The sequence below is a fragment of the Haliotis cracherodii genome, unplaced genomic scaffold, assembly GCF_022045235.1.
Source record: "Haliotis cracherodii isolate W230 unplaced genomic scaffold, xgHalCrac1.p SCAF_15, whole genome shotgun sequence".
Lineage (NCBI taxonomy): Eukaryota > Metazoa > Mollusca > Gastropoda > Lepetellida > Haliotidae > Haliotis > Haliotis cracherodii.
Genome location: NW_027266270.1, coordinates 15,466,878 through 15,488,987, shown reverse-complemented (window position 1 = coordinate 15,488,987; position 22,110 = coordinate 15,466,878). Strand labels below are relative to the sequence as shown.

The window sequence follows — 22,110 nt, the reverse complement described above, 5'->3', positions numbered from 1 at the left end:
TAATGGTACGTGTATGTCCAATTTGTGAAACGGTTACGCCTAATGTGACTTATATAGTACTTATCGCTCAGATGAATAGGTAGAGAATGACGTCGTTTTTTTACTTCTTGAAGCCCTCAGGTTATGTTGGTGTTTTAAAAAGATTGAAATTGCTCACATACGGACGTGATCATAGCTTCATAAAGTATAGTGCCATGTTGAAGATTAAATTGTACTGGTGTCAGTCGAGTGGTTTCTTCGTGTCTTGACTATGCTTACAAACTTCTTTGATATGCATTTAGAAGTTGGAGTACTAAGTAAGGATAAGAATTTATGGATGAACAACTTCTTTATTACAATTAAGAGCGACGTTTCGGTGTAGGTTCTAACACCGTTATCAAGCAAGTGATTTACAGAGTGCAGTAAGCAAGTATATATACACGTAGGAGGCAATGTTTATACAGTAGGGTAGATATTGTATACTGGAGTAGAGGGTTGTGACTCTCTCCCACTGGATGTTGTGGCTTGCAACACAACACAACAGGTACACAACAGGCTTCTCTACTCCAGTATACAATATCTACCCTACTGTATAAACATTGCCTCCTACGTGTATATATACTTGCTCTTCTTTTCTTGTTGTCTTAACGTTTTGAAGACGTAATTCAGCATCCTCCGGGGGAGCCGGTGTCCTTGACCCAGCAATACAAGACGCCGTACTCCCCTCAGGGGAAAACACATGTTTGATCTACGTAAGTTCACAGGATTACACACGAGAACTTGTGATGCAACCCCGCGGCACTCTCGACATTTATATAAATGGTAACATATAACATTTATGTATTTGTGAAAGGTTCTACCCGAGTAAGTCAATAGCCTGTCCTGAACCACATGCTGCAGGATCTGGCTAAAAGTAAAATCATGTCATATCACTTCTCCTTTGTTGCCCGTTGACTTGTGCGGAGTACACCAAATGGACCCAAGAGCCACAAGTGCACTGAGCAGTTGTTTCTTCCAGAATCCGCTGATCCTTAGTTTCGTTCTCCGATTCTCTCCGATAAACACTTTGGTACATCAGAACCATGCCAAAACGTGCACACCCTGTCTTATTCTTGGACATGAAACTGTACGTCACGATATACAGAACAAAAAAGGTTAGGGACATGAATATTTTTCGGGATATCTTTTTGTAGTGAAGACGAAGTTTCTCTACATGTGGACGGTATATATACATGTTTGACGATCCCTACGATTTCTTGTTGAGTATGTAACTAACATAATGTTCGAAGAGATAGATGGGCACACATACCATCGGGAAAAAAGGGTCACATAGCAATCAGTACTTGTATCTACTTGATTATTGACGCAACCAACTACATGCGACATATTACTAGGAGGAACGTTACATATTATGGAAGCTGCTTCTATATAATGATAAATAAAAGCCACAACACCCTTTCTATAATCATAAAAAATATGTGTCAAAAACAAAGTCGATTGTATGATTTCGACTGTATCATGAGCGTGTGTTTGTGAATCACTATCTAATAGTGATGATACCAGTGAGGATATCCTGCCCCGCCGGTGGCACCCGTCACAAACACATGCAAGTGCAAGTCAGTTGTTCACCTGAGTGCATTTTACCCCGTTTTTAACAGTCGTATACATATGTTACTGTGTGTCAACCTAGGATGGTGTAGGTCAGATCCTTTACCACTTGAAACACCAACTATGAGTATGATGCTGACAAACCAATGGGCATAACCGAGCGAATCTCGAACCTTGAACGCCTTATGTTTTACGTGATTCAAGGTAAGGAGGCTGCTTTCCTTATATGTGGCAACAAGCTGTGGGTTCGTCATTGAGCCATGGTTTGTCAGCACCATGGTTCATTTGAGTTTCACAAAACTAGTAATCGTCGACCTGCATCAATTTGGGCTTTCATCCACATTAAGCTGACGTAAATCAGGGTGAATTTGTTGACAAATTCAATAGCTTGGACATTGAAAGTTGTTTATTATAAAACCAAGATAAAAACCCAACGTTCCCACTAAGTGACACATGTGCTCTCTATATCCCGTTCATGATGTTCCTGAGGTCGATGTGTATATCCCCAGGTTATCAAGGACTACAAGCTGTTTCTGATCGTGTGTGTCTTGGTGTTACTGGATGCTGTCATCCTTGTGGCCTGGCAAGTGTACGACCCCATACAGAGGGCCGAGAAAGACCTGGCGCCGGAGGTAAGTGGGTGAGAGTTGGTGGTGGACGCTGGTGCTTCTGGATGCTGCCATCGTGGCAGGCGTACAACCCCATAGAGAGGGCCGAGAAAGACCTGGCACCGGAGGTGAGTTGGTGAGAGTTAAAAAAGATCGGGCGCCGGTGGTAAGTTGCTCAGAGTTGTTCGGGATGGACGTTGGCGCTACCTGATGCTGTCATCCTGGCACAGGTGTACAACCCAATTCAGAGGACCAAGGATGTAGTAATTGTGCTAATTGATTACGTTCAGTCAAAGAGACAACGTGAAAGGCATGGTATGCTTAAAAAAATAAAACCATTTGGCACATATACTGAGGGAGTGGTAAAGGTGAGTGTGTCAAGATTGAGCTTCATGTTGACCCCAATTAGGGCATCGAACCCAGATAACGAGTACAAGCTTTGACCATGGTGTTGCCTGCTTCAAGCCTATGACAGCCGTTCCATTACTTTCATTCATTGATATTGTCATCTGCTGTCACAAAGAGTATTACATCTGATACTGAAATGTATATCCATTTAAATGTTGGCATGTTAAGCTGCACTAGCTCACTAAATAGCTCCGACTTCACCCTCCACGACAACATCAACCTCGGCAGTAGACTGTAGTGACAGTGATGGATTTCATCAGTTATATATACTGTCGTTGTCTTACTATAATTACAATTGTGTGGTTAACTCGCATTTCAGCTTTCACACGTTAATCTACACATGTATAGGCAATTTAGATTGGGGTGAATTTTCAAATGGACTTAAAAAGGTGATGGGCAATCTAGGAAATGAAAAAAATACAACAGGAGCATGTCTTCACCGGCGTAGACAATGAGTGTATTACGTATGAAGTCTCAACCCGGCTGTTATCGAGAAGGCCGAAGGTTATACCGACAGGAGTGGAACTCTCATGGGGAGGTCAGCTCGTGTTGTATTCGGTGGTTCCGTGCCGGAATAGAGCTTCACATTCAATTACTTCTGAGACACCATCACTATCGCACCTTCACTACCAATAGCTTGAGCTTAGTCTGGTGTTGCTGCTTGGCGCTGAGACAACCCGTCGTGCGGGACACAATGCTTCGGCAGCTTCTGGGGACCGGGAATCTGAGTCAGGGGGTTAGAGGCACGTTTGGGTAATACCCTGTTACCGCTTTACGTTTCTGCGATATAAACTAGAAATTGGTGAACGAGATAAGGTTTGAATTAGTTTTGTCCTCCTATTCCAGTGTGATCGTGTTTGTAGAACTCGATGGATTTACAGTAATGTAATACTCGTGGCCTCCTTCAAAGTGGCACGTTTTTTGGTAGCAACTCAACTTATGGTCATTAGAAAACGACAAGAAAAAACACGAACAGACATCTCTGCCTCTTCTAACAGGTCTGGATCGTGAATGTAGAGAGTATTTTCTGTACGGGAAAAATGTGTGTAACTTTATATGTCAGTAATGTAACTCTTCCCTAGCATAAATGACTTTTGACAATTGCAATTATACTGAATACTGGTGTTTGAGTTTGGGATTTCCCACCAGGTTGTAATATACATGGGTTGATTGATAAGTAGAGTTGCGCGGTATAACCGGTATACCGTGGCTTCGTGTCCAATACGTATTGCAATACAGGTTCAAGGGGCAATACCCATCACTATTGATAAGCTACTCGAAGCCTGTTTCTCATGACTTTCCCTTTTTTTCTCATTCAGGTTTATGATGACTACAGTGTAACACCTGTGTTAGAATACTGCAAGAGCGAATTTATGGAGATCTGGTTGGGATCTATATATGCATATAAAGGCCTGCTCCTAGTAAGTGAACATATGTACTCCCCGACATGGAGATAGTGGGTTTGGTTAGTGCACCTTTAAACAGTATGTCATTTCTATCTCGGTGTATCAATAGTAGGGGAGGAAAATACAAAGTGACGCAGGTCCCTGACGTGTCTCACTTTGTTGAGACCCATGCGCCATGGGTCACAATCCAGATGTCACCAATAGGTGATACGAACTGTTAAAAAGTGTCATCGTATGTATGCTCATTGTAAATGAATTTAAAGAATGATTTTCATCTTCTCTGAATATCTTACGCAGGTGTCATTGCATTGTGTTTTGACACATTTCCAGGATGGTGGTGTCAGCTCTGTAGCCCTTCACACAATACTGTCCCAATAACCAAAAGCGCTCAAACGTTTGAATGATTGAGTGAGTATAGTTTTACGCCGCTTTTAGCAATATTCCAGGAATATCACGGCGGGGGACACCAAAAATGGGCTTTACAGATTGTACCCATGTCGGGAATTGAACCCGCATCTTCAGTGTGACGAGCGAACGCTTTAACCTCTAGGCTACCCGACCGTCCTTTCAGACGTTCGTCTTTTAACACATAAAACTTACTAATGAATTGTAAAATATGTAAAATATTAATGCAATTTCAAATTGTTTGCACTAACAGAAACAGTTCATAGATGTTTTTTTTTTTATAAATATAGAGAAACATGAAAACAGTAAAGTTATATTTATTTTTCAGGTATTTGGTTGTTTTCTGGCGTGGGAAACACGACACGTGAGCATCCCCGCGTTGAACGACTCCAAGTACATCGGCATGAGCGTGTACAACGTGGTCATTATGTGCGTATGTGGGGGTGCCGTGTCCTTCCTCATCAAGGACCAACCCAACTCCTTCTTCATCATCATTAGCCTCTGTATCCTGTTCTGTACAACAATCACACTGTGCCTTGTCTTTATGCCAAAGGTAAGTTCACACATGTAACGTTATACCTTTCATTATTTCAACACTACAATTTACCTTCCTCACTCACCATAAAAAAATCAACAGTGTGTCATTGTAAAAGTAATAAAGAAATCTGTGTTTATAATATCAGTGATAATATAAGATGATTCCTTATGTCCCTTCTGACTTCAGGAAGTGAACATAACCTCCTTGTAACAATGATAGACCCCAACTATTTCCCGACATATAGAAGGTTGCATTGCTCCTGCCCTGCCTAATAAGTGAACGTGGTATCATCTTACAATGATAACCTTGCATTGTTTCCTCATGTCGTACCAGTACATATATATCAGGCTAAATTGTTTACCTTCTTAATGTGTTAGGTGAAAATGTTTCCTCGTGATATTCATAAACCGACTTTGTTTACTAGTTACATATAACATTGCTCCATAGTGACAATCACAAGCCTCGTTGCGTCCTTGGGACATATATAATTACATACTATTCCTCTCTGACTTCCAACATTGTTTCCACGACACAATTGTAAACCTTTTTGTTTTCATGGTACATAGATAAGAACACATTATTCCTCCCTGACTTCCAACATTGTTTCCACGACACCATCATAAACCTTTTTGTTTTCATGGTACATAGATAAGAACACATTATTCCTCTCTGACTTCCAACATTGTTTCCACGACACCATCATAAACCTTTTTGTTTTCATGGTACATAGAAAAGAGCACATTATTCCTCCCTGACTTCCAACATTGTTTCCATGACACAATTGTAAACCTTTTTGTTTTTATGGTACATAGATAAGAACACATTATTCCTCTCTGACTTCCAACATTGTTTCCACGACACCATCATAAACCTTTTTGTTTTCATGGTACATAGAAAAGAACACATTATTCCTCCCTGACTTCCAACATTGTTTCCACGACACAATTGTAAACCTTTTTGTTTTTATGGTACATAGATAAGAACACATTATTCCTCTCTGACTTCCAACATTGTTTCCACGACACAATTGTAAACCTTTTTGTTTTTATGGTACATAGATAAGAACACATTATTCCTCCCTGACTTCCAACATTGTTTCCACGACACAATTGTAAACCTTTTTGTTTTCATGGTACATAGATAAGAACACATTATTCCTCTCTGACTTCCAACATTGTTTCCACGACACCACCATAAACCTTTTTGTTTTTATGGTACATAGATAAGAACACATTATTCCTCTCTGACTTCCAACATTGTTTCCACGACACAATTGTAAACCTTTTTGTTTTCATGGTACATAGATAAGAACACATTATTCCTCTCTGACTTCCAACATTGTTTCCACGACACAATTGTAAACCTTTTTGTTTTCATGGTACATAGATAAGAACACATTATTCCTCTCTGACTTCCAACATTGTTTCCACGACACCATCATAAACCTTTTTGTTTTTATGGTACATAGATAAGAACACATTATTCCTCTCTGACTTCCAACATTGTTTCCACGACACCATCATAAACCTTTTTGTTTTTATGGTACATAGAAAAGAACACATTATTCCTCCCTGACTTCCAACATTGTTTCCACGACACAATTGTAAACCTTTTTGTTTTTATGGTACATAGATAAGAACACATTATTCCTCTCTGACTTCCAACATTGTTTCCACGACACCATCATAAACCTTTTTGTTTTCATGGTACATAGATAAGAACACATTATTCCTCTCTGACTTCCAACATTGTTTCCACGACACAATTGTAAACCTTTTTGTTTTCATGGTACATAGATAAGAACACATTATTCCTCTCTGACTTCCAACATTGTTTCCACGACACAATTGTAAACCTTTTTGTTTTTATGGTACATAGATAAGAACACATTATTCCTCCCTGACTTCCAACATTGTTTCCATGACACAATTGTAAACCTTTTTGTTTTTATGGTACATAAATAGGAACACATTATTCCTCTCTGACTTCCAACATTGTTTCCACGCCACAATTGTAAACCTTGTTGTTTTCATGGTACATAGATAAGAACACATTATTCCTCTCTGACTTCCAACATTGTTTCCTCTGGAATATCTAAAGCCTTGTTTTCATGTTACATTGACAAGGACACATTATTCCCCTTTGGCGTTCATTATTTCCACGTCACATTACTAAGCCTTGTTGTTGTCATGGTACATATATGAGGACACATCGTTTCCCCTCTGACGTCCAACATTGTTTCCTCGAGAAGATGTTAAACCGTGTTGTTTTCATGTGACATATGTTAGGTTATATCATTCCATCTCTAACTTCCATCATTGTTTCCACGTGACAATCGTAAGACTTGTAGTTGACAGACAGACAGACAGACAGACAGACAGACGGATAAACTATTCCTCGCTAGTTCTTTTTCATAATGTCAGTGTTACATTGTTCCTTTACAAAATGTCATATTTAAGATTCCATTTCCATAACAACACCATTTCAACGATAAACTGGTTCTCATCTGATAAAAGAGACGTTACATAGTTGTCGGTACCAAAAGTACGTTGTGTCGATTGCGAAGATAACGTGTTCGCGGAATAATGTCCATTGAAGTGTTTTAGACATTCTTGACAGTAATTGTTTCCTTAACCAAGGTTCCGGAATAACGAGGATTTATTGTATAGCTAAGTAAGAAGCATTGTGCCACATTCGTAGTTCCACCTTGACCAGTGGCATAGAAGGGGTATAGCCTAGCTAACATTAATGACGAATTGCTGAGCCAAAGTCCTTGACATGTAGCAGACTAATGGATGGTCATAACATCCCCACTGTAGGATCCATATACAACTGTGGTAATATAACGTCACTGTCTGTATATATGTCATGTCAGGTTCCTGACACTTCATCTATGTAAAGAATTATGCATAACGGTGACGACGTCAAAGTTTACGTCTCCTGTCCAATATAAGTATCCACTACCGCCATTAATGGCAAGTTTTTGCGGTTATGATACTCCGAATCTGACTTGTTCGTCGTGCCAAACCAGTACATGCCAATAACTCAGAAATGAAAAGCAGTAACAGATTGGTTTTTGGAAAATAGAACTGTCACGATACAATTCGTTGAGAAGGGGGTTTGACAGCTAAATTGCAAGCAGACACGATGTCGTGAAGCGAATGGAAAGTGGGATGGTATGTCGTTTATGCAGAGGTAATAACAATGTATGTCAAGTATCCTTGTGATGACATGGACCACTTACACTGCATTGCTGTCATGTACAGCATCGTTTGACCTTTTGTTGATAGCAACTCATGCCTACTTTCAAACAGAATATAGCTCCAGTGACGTCCGAGCTAACATATACCACTCGACTTGTGATAGGTGTATTCGTCGTGTCGTGGTGTGGAAGGGATATGTTGCCATTGTACTAACGTCGTTTCGACGCCATTTCAAGTAGACATACCCTTTGCCGGAGGCTTGACGTAGTTTTGACGCCATTTTAAGTTGACATGCTCTTTCCCGGAGGCTTGACGTAGTGTCGACGTCATTTCAAGGTGACATACCCTTTCCCGGAGGCTTGACGTAGTGTCTGCGTCATTTTAAGTGGACATGCCCTTTCCCGGAGGCTTGACGTAGTGTCGGCATCATTTCAAGTTGACATACCCTTTCCAAGAGGCTTGACGTAGTTTCGACGTCATCGCAAGTTGAGATGCCCTTTCCCAGAGGCTTGACGGAGTGTCGACGTCATTTCAAGGTGACATGCCCTTTCCGGGAGGCTTGACGTAGTGTCGACGTCATTTCAAGTTGACATACACTTTCCAGGAGGCTTGACGTAGTTTCGACGTCATCGCAAGTTGAGATGCCCTTTCCCAGAGGCTTGACGGAGTGTCGACGTCATTTCAAGGTGACATACCCTTTCCCGGGTACTTCACAAAGCAGGTTAACGTTTGAAACCTTCATCTGGTGGGGATATATTCACAGTCACATTAAACCATTCCGATGACGTCACTTTGTTGTTCTTGTCGTTGATTCTGAGCCAGGAGCCCACTGGACATTTTGATCGTTCATTTCTAAAAAGTAAAACTGACGCAGCGAATATGTATTTCGCAAAATTTTAGAGAAATTATACATATCGAATATATTCGTTGTCGTTTCATTTATATCAATCAGAACATATCGACGCTGTGCAGCCTGCATCTTTTTAGTGGACCGCCTCTATGCTATAGTGGTAGAGCGTCCACCTTGAGAGCGGAAGGTCCGGGGTTCGATCCCCTGTCGAGTCATACCAAAAGACGTTGGTACTCGGCAGGACTGGTCTGCTTGTAGTCAGTATACTCTGTCTGAGTAGGGTATTCATGTTAAACTGCGGCGTGGTATCTCAGTGGGCAAAGACTATACATTGGCATCAGAATGCACGTCGCTATATAAGTGAAATAATCTCGGACGCGGCGTTAACCCCCCATTTCACCTCACCCCACCATCTCTTTAGAGTATAAGTCTGCAAACTCTCTTGATCAAGACCAAGGCTTCCGTTCAGTTCTACATCTACCACAGTCTTCAGTTTGCAAAGACCAGACCGAGCCAATACCATTTCATAATATGCCATTTCAAATATTCATTATTATATAACCCGATTATCGCAAAATGATCTAAGAACTTAGTGAATTATGAATGATGTTTCTGCAATAATGTCAATATTTGTTTCAACGTACATGTTCGCCCATTGGCAATGGCTCTTGGCATCAACTACGGTTGTGCCATGTGTCACGCGGTATCTGCCATTTCCTTGCGCTTAGAACTGTCACAATGACGCTTTTCCTGTTCAGCCAAAGTAGTTATTTTCTTCCATTGTCGGATCATTGTAAAGAAAATATTCAATTTTCACGGATGTTAATTTTTTCACAAAAGCAATCATTGCCTTACTGCGCATGCTAACAAGTAAACCAGCAACGTCTATTTATTATAGAAATCCTGAATTCGGAAATGTGTACTTCGTTTTCTTTTGAAAGTGCATTAAGACATAGCACTAACAGGATATGCGGTCAGGTTTATTGATATTAAGGACATTATTATCAGCATTTCCGGCCATCCATCATATTCGTTTGTCCGCCTGTCTGTTAACACTTCGTTCACATAGAAACTTTCGCTCGTACGATTTTCAATCATAGCTTTGATGATCAGTTAAATTTGAAATCGTATCACTCTCTCTGTGTCAGTCTCTGTCTCTTTTTCACTCCCTCTCTCTCCCTCTCTCTCTCTCCTCTCTCCCTCTCTCTCTCTCTCTCTACCTCTCTCTCTCTCTCAACCACATGATTGCATCTCTCAACCACCCTCTAAAACCTGGGAATTCACGAGATAATAGTCGCTTGTTGAAATAAACATTTTCGTTGTTACATAGGATAGTTACTGCTACCGAATATCAGACACGCTTTTGGTCGTCATAAGGACGAATATGTTTCACGAGGGACCGATAAACAGCGTGTAAAGATTCCCACCACCAAACACACACAATCGACTCCACGGACCTGCTCAGCTTAGATTATTTATGGTTTGGTGAGATTCAGCTCCTAGCAAGACAAATTGACAGACCTACATAACCGCAACAGTCTGGAGGGAGCCCCAGCGTCAAGCCATAAAACAACTTGTGTATAATGGGAGTCCCCATCACAGTCAACTGTGCCTTGACCAGCTATGCATTTACAGGCTGTGGACCACAGGGTATTACTAAAGCGATACACTAAGGCACTTACATTGTCCATATAGGTCTGGCCTACGCTACTGAACGTCTTTGTCCATATAGGTCTGGCCTACGCTACTGAACGTCTTATGACTTGACGTTCCTTATGGTACATAAATGAGAAGAAACCAGATGGCGGATGATGTAGATACATACATGCCAAAGACATCATCTCAGAAGTTATGTACGTCAATGTATGCAAGTCAAATCTCTTGTCAGGCCACAGGGTGTTTGAGTCATACCGGAATGTTATCTTAACGAATCGGAGAAATATGTTGTACTGATGACATTTATGATCAGGTGAAATACGATTATTTAAAGGCCCATTCAACAAACGTCAAAGGGACAACATGTACGTTTTCGTGTGCATTCTGTTAACGCATGCTGTGTACCACATAAGTATGTAACATGTATTGGTACAGTGTATGTATGTTGGCATATGTTACAGATGATTACACTGCGGCGGAACCCGAAAGGTAACGACACGCGTGTTCGAGCAACGCTGAAGAAGACGTCGAAGAAAGACGCCATAGATAGCAGCGAACTCCAGCTGAAAATTAGAACTATAGGAGATGAAAATAGGAAATTAAGAGAGATTTTAGCTCAAGTAAGTACAGTAATAGTGAGCACCCGGTAAGCTTTGCAAGTGCGGTTTCATGGTCAGGGAACTGTAATTTTGTTCTGAAAATACACTGATACGTTGTTCGTTTATGACATATTTTTGTGGATGACAATATATTCATGTTGAATGTTGATTTTTGCTTTCCAGACACACATGTGTTCATGATATGTTCTGTATGTGTTCTGAATTGGAGATGGATAAGATCTTGAGTACTAAATTGACAAAACTATACTGATATTCGCTTGTTTCGGTAACAACATACACTGAAACGAGCGAACTCTAGTTGGACCTTGTTAGTCCAGTCCTTGCGTATTCCAAACACTTTACATTCCGGTTCATAACGGATGAAGACAAATCAGTAGCTATCAATATTCGTCTCCAAATCGATCGCGATATTTTTTATAAGTGCATGAGGGAAGCATTTTTATAAACGTCCATTTCGACGTTAAATTGTGATTTGCAGCTGAGAAGTAACGTTCTAATTGCTGAGGCGTATTTTCAAGATGTGATGTTGTTGCAGCGAGCCTCCGAGATAGAGCATATACTGGAGCAGCTAGGCGAGGAGGCGTCATCGTATGACCTAGGCATCAGATCCGCCGTGCACAAGAAGGTGCTGGAGCTCAGGGTCTCGGATGTCTCGCCTAGCAAAATATCTCGTTGTAAGTAACCATGTTTCTAGTAGTGCACGGTAGCTCGAAGGTCGTGCCAGCGTCTCTGGTTACATCTCGTGCCAGCACCTCTATCGTCCTTCCGCCGTGTGTTGCCCGTCTCCCGTAACCCGTCGTCGTATCCCTGGCTTCTTGTTCCCAAGCAATCTTTTCCTCATCTACCCCCATTTCCCCTTCTGTCGTCGTCTGTTCCCAATCTACCGCCCACCGTTCTCTGACCATCATGGTTCGTTCCGTTTACAGCCCTATTCCCTTCTGCCAACCCCAGTTCCTGGTCTACCGCCTCATGTTCACCGCCTAAAGCCCCGGTTCACCGTCTACAGCCTCCAGTACATCATTTACAAGTTCCCCTATATCGCCCAAAGACCCAGTTTCCCGTCTACCGCCTCCTGTACACCGTCTACAACCTGGTTCCCGTCAATCTCATTGAAATCAGATCTTTTACTCCGATACTATACCTCTCCGCGCCAAGAGGTATCGTATCAGTGAAGGAGACACATGTGGCCATTAAGTCTAGGGCGTACCAATTCGGTATGCAGAGTTGTGTCTCATGGGCACGTCAGAAACCTATGGTTTGAATCCCATTTCGCACCGATTATGTTTCTTATGGTTTATCAGCACCATACCGTGCTCTTAAGTTTCACTAAAGTGGTAAAGGTCGGATACCTGCATCAGTTTGGGCTTCCCTTCCACATTAAGCTGACACGCCGGGATATAGCATTAATACTGTTAAAAGCGGCGTTAAACCCAACTCCCTCACTCGTATCGGAGTAAAAGATTCGATTTTAATCAGGTTGAGTTCCCATTGTCTTGTACATCGTCTACACCCCAAAATCACCGTCTACCGCCTCCTTACATCGTATGCATACCGTCAATTAACCGTCTCCTGTACCCGGATTCACGTTCACCGTATGCATCCCAGATGTTGTCATCCTCATCATCCGTACTTTGAACTTTCAGTACCATGCACGTATATAGCCACTGACAAAATGCTGAATCATTAATGCTGAAATGTCCTGTCAGCTTCCAGTGCCTCTGAGGCTGACTGCACCTCCACGTACTCCGAGGTCAGTGGCACCACGAGTCTGTGGGCCGACTCCCCGCCCCCGGCGAGGACCTCCAAAGTCCGATTACTCACTGACAGACTTCGACCAGAGGTGATAGAGCTAGCGGATCTCAGGTAGGCTCATGTAGTTTCTGTACAGATTAGGGCTCCGGGGATCGTTCAACGAAACGACATTACCACTGCGACAACGTTGTTGCGCCTATGTTAAAGAATGGGAGTCACCGAAGTCGTGCCGCTAAGACCGAGGTTCATAAAGCTTCCATGGTGTTACGATTGTACCTCTTCTACAAAGCGCTATACAATGACCTATCTGTTAAAGTGGTCGTTATTCGAGCCGAAGGCCCGGGTTCAATGCTGGTGTTCCCGACCGTGATATTGATAGAATATTGTTAAACGCGGGATAAAATCTTACTCAATCAATCTGTAAGTGGGCCCTGGTTTTGCAAAAGGGATATTTGCTCTTCGATTATTGTAGATATGTTATCGAGTAATCTACAGGCGGAACTCATTTTTCTCTGCCAAGACGTTCGAAAATAGTTACCCTAGCATCAATTCAATTCTTTATTGACCTTAATCTTTACAGCATATCACTACAATGCATTCATTACATGTTTAAACTGTCAATGCAGGTGCTTGAAGACGAATATACCCATGGACAGTAATTCATTATTTCTTAGTTGATATCAATAAAGAAATTTGCCAAGAGAAGACATCTTCTTTTCACTGGTAACAGTAAATAACTGTACACTCACTGTCAGTTTAAATACAGACAGTTTATCCAATAGTATTGCTTTATATACAGATTCTTTAGGTTATCATACACATTTAAGAATAAAATAAGATTCATCATCTGTTTCTAGGGGACATACCTGACATATCATATCGGATAAATGTAAACCTTTGTATCTTCTAGTTTCAATTGATAACATGTGGAATGAATGCCTAAACTTGGATATATATAATATATATATTTCTTTAAATGACTGGAACTGATTTTCTCAGATAATATTGTATGGAGTGGGTATCAACAAGAAATCTAAACAATACACATTTAGAAGAAGTAGAGATCGTTTTGTGAAATGGAGCCCCGATGTATAAATCAATTGTATGGTGATACTCTTTCTTAAGTCTTCGAATTATAGGACAAGTTCTAAGAGGCAACTTTAAAGACGAAACGGTTTATATAGCGTTAATACCAAGCTAGTTGTGTGACGTTATACCATGAGAGTATGGGTTGATGATCACGCTATTGACCATTGTCTTGAATGGTCATATGCTGAGGTATTTCTCACTCTGATGTTATGGCTTGATTATATTCCAACATACAAAATACATCAAATAGCATATGACGCGCAAAGATGTTAACTCATAATAAGTACTTTTCTGTTGCTAAGAAACAAGGGTATGACTTCGCGCACCTGCAACGTGTTATCTCCGGCCGAGGAGGAGGAAGACGACGATGACCCGTTCGGAGGTGTCTATCTGGGACCTCCCGAAGTAGACATACCTAAAGCTAAAGTTAATTTTGATAGGTAAGTATATAACGTGTACATGTATATGTGTAACAGGTCTTAATAAAGTGAGAATCGGAGACAAAAGCTTGCATGGACATCTGATGACCTTGTCGTCTCACCTTGGCACATTGGTTCATGGGTCGGAAGGTTTTCTTTAATATTATCGGAAACTTTCTTACCTGGACTAAGTGGGTTTAACGCCGTTTTGTAGTTCAGATGTATCATGGCATGTCAGTTTGATGTGGGGGAAAAACACGAAGTGCTGCAGGTTTTAGACATTTACCACTTTGGGGCCTAAAAGACGTAGTCAGTGCGAATTTGGGATTCGAACCCACCATCATAGGTTCCTGGCACACCGAAAGGGACGCAACTTTACGCCTGAGACCGCCGAGCCCGTCCAGATGACAAGTTGTGTCTTACACGAAATTGGGGGCACGGGTGGCCCAGTCATCTAAGGCGCCGCGATTCGCTGTGCAGAGTTGCGTCCCTTGGGCATGCCAGAAACCTATGATTGTGGGTTCGAATACCGGTTCGCCCCGATTATGTTTCTAGGTTTGTCGGCACCATACTCATGCTCTTGGGTTTCACCGAAGTGGTAAACGTCTGAGACCTGCATCACTTCGGGCTTTCCTCCCACATTAATTTGCCACGCCGTGACATAACTGGAATACTGTTAAAAGCGGCGTTAAACCCAACTCGCTCACTCACTCACTCACTTACATGAAATTGAGACATAGGTCTTAAATAGTTAGAGCGAATTGGGTCAATTTATCAACACGATAGTAGATTTCCCTGTTCTTGGACGAGTGAGTGAGTTGGGTCTACGGCCGCTTTTAACAGTATTCCAGTTATATCACGGCCTGTCGGCTTAATGTGGGAGGAAAGCCCCAAGTGATGCAGGTCTCAGCCGTTTACCATTTCGGTGAAACCGACGAGCACGGGTATTGTGCTGACAAACCTAGAAATGTAATCGGGGAGAGCCGGGGTTCGAACCAACAATCATAGGTTTCTGGCGTGCCCAAAGGACGCAACTCTGCACAGCGAATCGCTGCGCCACAGACGACTGGGCCACCCTTGCCCCCTGTCCTTTGACGAACAATTGACCCGAGTGTAGTGTTTGATTAAGCACCGCCGATGGTATCATTATGCCAGTACGCCCAAGCAGGTCATATCTGTCATAGATTTCAGGTGAGGTGAAGTGATTCAAGATTATGCAACGATGTGTATGCACGTGTGAGTGTGTGTGTCCGTGCGTGCGTGCGTTTGCGTGCGTGCGTGCGTGCGTGCGTGCGTGTATGTGTGTCTGTTGCACTTATGCTGGCTTAATCGTGCTAGCCCACTGAGATACCATGCCTCAGTTTAACATGAATACCCACTCAGACACAGTATGCCGACAGGTCCTTGATTTATCCCCTTAATGTCGCTCGCCAGACAAGGCAACAGCAAGCACCATCTGTTAACACCTTGTGCTGTGACGCTGTCAGGGGTTCGAAACATATTTTCCAACTGAGATACTGTTCGAAGGGGCATTAAACCAATTGCATTCCCTCACTCATTCATGGATTGATCAAAGAGCATCTTGCTCACGTTGTTTTTCTGTTGTAGTTGTTGATTGTGCTTACAGCGATGCTTATTCAATTACATGACAAATGTCTCAGGGCGAAAACATATGAAAGAAATGATGAAGTTATATCGAAGAAGTTATATAAGACATACGTTAGATAAACCATAAATTCATTTAATGTTTTTCAGTTTTATAGATATCTTATAAGTGAGATTCATATCACGTTCCCTCTGTAACCAGGTGACTTTTTGCCACGTGAAAAACTACATTGTTTCCCGCTTCACACGTGTCGTTCGCAAATCCCATCATCGCATCGATTTTTCAACAGCAAAAAACGACAAGGAAAGACGTTTTCTTTCACATGTTAATCGAATGTTAATCATGGTTCTGTTTGCAGCATGCCTGATAGAATAGCAAAAGAAGAGCACCCAACAGTAGAAAGCATAGCTCGCCCTTCCTGCTCCAGGCTTCGCGCAGACTCGGACGTTTCCTCGGAGACTGATCAAGATCGCAGTGAGCCAATCAGCGTTCCCAGTCTACAAGGTCTGCGCATGTGCAAGCGAACCCTATTTCCTATCTTGACTTTCTGTCACTAACATTAAGGCAGTATGAGATTGTGCCGAAAGGACAATGTTATTTTTCACAGGAACCATTGTGAAAGTAACACTGAACCTCCGTGCCCAATCGTACATGTAGACTGCCTGCACTAACAAACTACTGTGGAATGTTCTTTAATACTAGTATATGAGTATCTCCTAACGTGTGATATATATATATATGTTGTGTGCATGGTGTTCTTACTATAGTTATCGTGTGTCGTAGCGTATATATATTACTTACTAATGCAATTATATCAAAATTGAAAACGAAAATTGAAATATTGAACACACAAAAAATACGTTTGATTTAAAACAATACCAGTTTCTTATGCAATCATATAAATCCAAAATTTAAAACGTTGAATACATCTAAATAATAAACGTTTGTTTTAAACATACTACAATAATCTACACAGACAGATGCTTTAGACATACAATTTAAAAAACAAACAATATTGGCCATGATGTGATGCCGCACGCCATATAAAGATAATACTGTCTGGAGGCGGAGGAGGACGCCCAATGTCCTAAAAGTGTTTTCTCAGGGATGAGGATGAGGGATGGAATAGAGACTTGCTGACAGAGTTCCTTAAGATGAAGCTGTTCGGGTGTGACCTATGACGTTATGCCCGGCTATGTAGACAGGATTGTGGTCAAGAGTTCCTTTAGATCTTGGCACGAGTTTGGCGAGAAATATCGGCCATTGATGTTACAGGTCACGGACGCACCTTCCAGGGTATATCTTACTCTTAATTACGTTTGTCTAGTTAATTACATCGATGTCGCGCTAACGTCACTCGGCAGGCAAATCTCTTTGTTTGAGTAGACTGACTCAGCCCTGGCAGAAACGGGCCATTAATCACACACGCTGTGTGTAATGGAATTATGACAATATCGCCGTAGCCGTAAAGTGGTCGCACGCGTAGTAATCGACCGGAAAATGGTCGTAATTGTCGTGAGATAGATTAAAGCCAAGCGAGACATCGGCAGGAACAAAACAAGACAAATATGTGAAATGCCGGCCAGAAAGGGGTCGATTTGATCCCTCAGTCCGTCTAAGCCTTCAAAGAGGCAATTATGACTCTTCATGATCAGTGATTCGACCATATATCCACTAACAGTAATAGACTCTTCTTTTTAGTAAAATTATCCAACTGAAACACAGATGGAAAGCTCCAGATTGCTCTGTAACGAAACATAAGACTTCAATGTTCAATGTTAATCTCTATTTGCCGCCGGAGGATTATCAGTTTACAAACTTTCGTTGATGCAACTGTCACGACATCACCCTGCGCAACACGTGAAGCGACTGACTGAAAACGTATTGGTTAACCTTCACCAACAACTTGGTCTGTATTTCGTTCACGAAGCTGTGTTTTTTTAATCAATATTTTTGCATACAAGTCATCTGACCTCGGATATAATTACGGTGCCTTCATCGTTGAAAATTTGAATAGAAACCTAATTTTCGTCGTCTCAAACGAAAATAAATTTCGAATGTTACGCAGCTGGTTTCTGATAGTGACAAAGCACCATGAATAATGGGATGAAACATGTGGCACTGCGCACAGTCGAAGATGGCAAAATGTGATTAGACGCACGTAAAGAGAAAAGTCGACTGGATTATTTCCAAGCATTTTTGATAGATATGAATATTACACCAATGGCAGTTACCCAGCAACCGTTTATGTAAGTCCTGGCATGACACGCGAAAAATGCACAATATGCAACTTCTACATGACATATGCAACTCACAAACATCTGCCGGATCCATAATTATCATCATACTCAAGAACTTGAAACCTCCTCAATCCGGAGTGTTAATATACAAGTATCCGGTTTAAGGAGGTCTATATACCCATTTGTCAATTACGTCGGCATGCCAGTTTCTGAATTCTTTGTTTCAGACTGAATGCAATTTGGTACGATTTGTGTGCGTGGTTTGACTTTAAATCATACAACTCATTCATCCACGCTGTGTACGTGCATTTCATGTTCTGCTTTGTGAATTCTGCATGATCACGTGACTTACCATTTCAGCATGTAATATAAGTTTGTAAATATACGACTGTGAGCAAGGACCTTACATTTATTTAGCTGAAAGCAACCCATAGGAAACAATTCAGACTGTCATCTCCAGTATTTATATGAATTATATTTGACTCCAGCGGTAACTTAGAATCAGTCGTTAGGAAGTACGATCTAGGTTCCGGCCTGATTAAATAGTTTTGCTAAATTCAGCAAAAAAGCATTCAATTAGTCAAAATGTTGTGTTGTGGAAATGTCTTATAGAGTGTATCTCATAGAAGTTTACATAAAAAGGTGTTTCCATAACCTACTCAGAATTGCACAAGATCAGCTGACGTTCAGTTATAAGAAACTCAGTGCACTTTAGATTCAGAAGGAGAATTCAAGTGCTGTAGGCAGAACAGACATCCAAATATAGCCACTTTTAATGTCTCTGTAATTCTGACTTCTTCTGAACTTTCAAATTTCGCTACAAATTTTAAACTGATAGAAAAAATATGATTTTTACAAGATATTGATAAAGAAAATATTCAGATACAAATATACAGTGAGATGGATTCACCAGAAATGTGTTTGCAGCTTTTTGTCATTACAATAAGAAACAATATTGATTAAATTAAATCTATGCAAGCCATTCTCCCGTCCATTCAGGGCTTATAAGGCGTGACATTTGAGAGTACGTCTCTATTAAGCATGATGCTAACGAACTGCTCTGTCTTTGCTGTTGGGTGTAGGCCAACTTGTCTCATGTCTGGCATTATTATAAAAGTTGACATTTGGATGTTGGGACAACAATGCTTAATGCGAGACGCTACTGTTAGCCCACGTTCCCAACAGCAAGGATGTCTTTATTAACTCTACTAACACGACGCTGCCGTCTGATGCTCTCGGTCTTGCCACATAAGTCACCATACCACCAGTTGTCTGAAGGTTTGTTAAAGTCAAGTTCCAAAGACCATCACTGAATCACGCTGTGATACTTTTCTGATGTTACATGTAAAACCATACAAAATTTTATCTGAAGAGGCTTTGTATTTTGAAAAAAAAGATGTACTGAGATTATACCGACGATGGAGTGACGCAGCCGAAATTCAAAATTTAGAATTTAAAAAAAAGAGGGTTCAGGATGCAGCAATACAGAATGGTGTGTGGCAAGGTCGACCAACATCCCCTTTTCCATTTCACTAACATAACTAACGCCTTGGTTGTTTCAGAGAATGATGACGATGTCGACCCGACCAGGTCGCTGCTTTCATAGTATGCATGTTTGGCGGTATGTTTTGTCGGGCTATGCTCGTCCTGAACTAACACTTGCTGTTACATTGCTCCTGTCCCACTAACGTACTCCTATCCCACTAACATAACACTGTTGTTGGTCCTGCATTGAGAGCAGTCTTCATAGTCATGCATTGAGATAGGTCGTCATTGTCATTCATTGACATATCTCGTCATAGTTAGCATTTAGGCAACTCAGATCATATTGTTTAGTTTGTAGATCAGGCATATTAAGCTTTAACAGCATAACATTCCTAGTTTAAATTGTGCGCTTTATTTAGACGTAGTAGATAGTAATTATCTATTACCTGTTCTGATAGTATTGTTCTAATTACAGGTAAGTCTGTAAGTATTTGTTAGACTATGTAACCATTTTGGTGTAACTTCTACTTGAGCATGCGTCATTGTGTCGTTGCATGAGTTGTGTCATTTGTATATTACCCACTAATAATTTTTAACAATAAACAGGTATAACAGCGCGCCTCTCAACAGCGAAATTAGGACGCGGGAGGCGTCACAGTGCCCCGTGCAATATTTGGCCAATCACAGAGGCTACAGAAGAGACAGAGAGTGAGACGGAAAATAGTCCGCAAGAAAACATTGTGAAAAATGACCGCAAGAAAGCCCCAATATGCGTGAGAGCTATGGATAGACTGTGGGCGAAACCTAAACTCACTCGACAGCTGTCCCCTCACAGAGTGACGTTTCAGTGTGACGTTGTGGAAGATATTTGAGGGTTGTGAATAAATTGTGTGGTGAGAAAAAAAGAAAATATACCTTTAGCCGACATAGACGGTTTCAGGTGCGTGTTTTGGTGGCATCGTTTTGTGGATTCTTGTGGTCATCGAAAACGGAAACATCATCATAAGTTTATGGGAAGCAAACGATTGAGGACACCGTGTACTGGTATATTCTGCCCTACACTCAATGTGGCTGTGGCAATAAGAAATGCACGCTCCAAATGTGTGTATATGTGTGCATCACTGGACTACGCATGCGCATCGAGCATTCACACATCATCAAGAGGCACGGACGAGGCAGCCAATAGTTGACGATCATTTTATTTTCCGCTCTAGATCTGGGATTCAAACTGATATTTGATTGGCTGTTGTTATGGTGACGTTTAATTTATGCAAGTTGATTGACATGTGTTCCAGCATTTCAAACGTAAGGACAAGATGCCTTTCGGTGACATCACTATCAGTCTGTAGACCGGCTCCCCCCGGCCAGTAGGAACAACATGTCTTTGGGTTTTTAATTGCTATAAAAGTTTTTACTCTAACCTTAATGCGTTTTTTTTTGCAATTGACATGTACATGATATATGTTTTGTCAACATGAAACGAAAACACCCAAAGGCGCATTTAAAATGTTCGTGTGTAACCCCCGTGGTTAATATGTAACAGTTTTTACGTCTCTCATATCTTAGATCACATCGTCGAGTAATAAAACACTGGGCGAAAAAGCTTTCTTTCCAAGCTGGGAAACAACATGGATTGAACTCTATTTACAAACTTTCTGTGTGTGGATTGACCGTGGATTTCAAAATGTCCCGGAGTCGAAACTATTTCCAGGTTAACATTGGATAGCACTGGGTTTCATTGGATAACTATCGATTGTGTAATCTGGAATAGATTTATGAGACCTGCGTCACTTGGTGATTTCTTCCCAAATCAAGCTGACAGGACATGGTATAACTGACGTACTGTTCAGAGCGGTGTTAAACAAAACACACACAGTGTCATAAAACATTTGATTGTAACTGACGTCTATCAAGAGTTTCGATACACATATTGGAATTAAGGCTTTTGGTCCAACAAAGGACGATGATGATACTACAATATTGATTTTACTTTCCTTATATATAAATCCTGTAGGAAACGATGCACGTGTCTGTTTTTTACAAATAAAATCTGAAGCATGCTTTTACCATGTGGAACTGTGACAAGCATCATGACGAATCCCAGGACAACCTTCTTTCTTATAATTAGGCGTTTGTGATTTATCACTTACCATCGAACCCTAATTTGACAAATGTTAAATTAAATTGAACCTAGACAGTCACTTTAATTCCTGTCTGTGAATATATTTAACTAAAATG

The 22,110-nt window shown here is 41.2% G+C and overlaps 1 protein-coding gene across 4 annotated transcripts in view; it reads left to right on the top strand.

Annotated features, from left to right (window-relative positions):
* LOC139462312 (gamma-aminobutyric acid type B receptor subunit 2-like) overlaps nt 1-21,888 on the top strand; it is a 164,195-nt gene extending 142,307 nt beyond the window's left edge. For 2 of the 4 annotated variants that reach the window (XM_071243943.1, XM_071243942.1), the window contains exons 14-22: nt 2,097-2,219; nt 3,923-4,024; nt 4,743-4,967; nt 11,123-11,281; nt 11,817-11,955; nt 12,988-13,144; nt 14,425-14,562; nt 16,506-16,651; nt 20,479-21,888. In XM_071243943.1, the coding sequence (XP_071100044.1) occupies nt 2,097-2,219; nt 3,923-4,024; nt 4,743-4,967; nt 11,123-11,281; nt 11,817-11,955; nt 12,988-13,144; nt 14,425-14,562; nt 16,506-16,651; nt 20,479-20,744 (1,455 nt within the window). In that variant the 3' untranslated portion in view covers nt 20,745-21,888. Of the gene's footprint in view, nt 1-2,096; nt 2,220-3,922; nt 4,025-4,742; nt 4,968-11,122; nt 11,282-11,816; nt 11,956-12,987; nt 13,145-14,424; nt 14,563-16,505; nt 16,652-19,949; nt 20,009-20,478 lie in introns of all 4 variants that reach the window. The other 2 variants (XM_071243946.1, XM_071243944.1) reach the window with 2 other exon arrangements.
* Nucleotides 21,889-22,110: the final 222 nt, after the last annotated feature.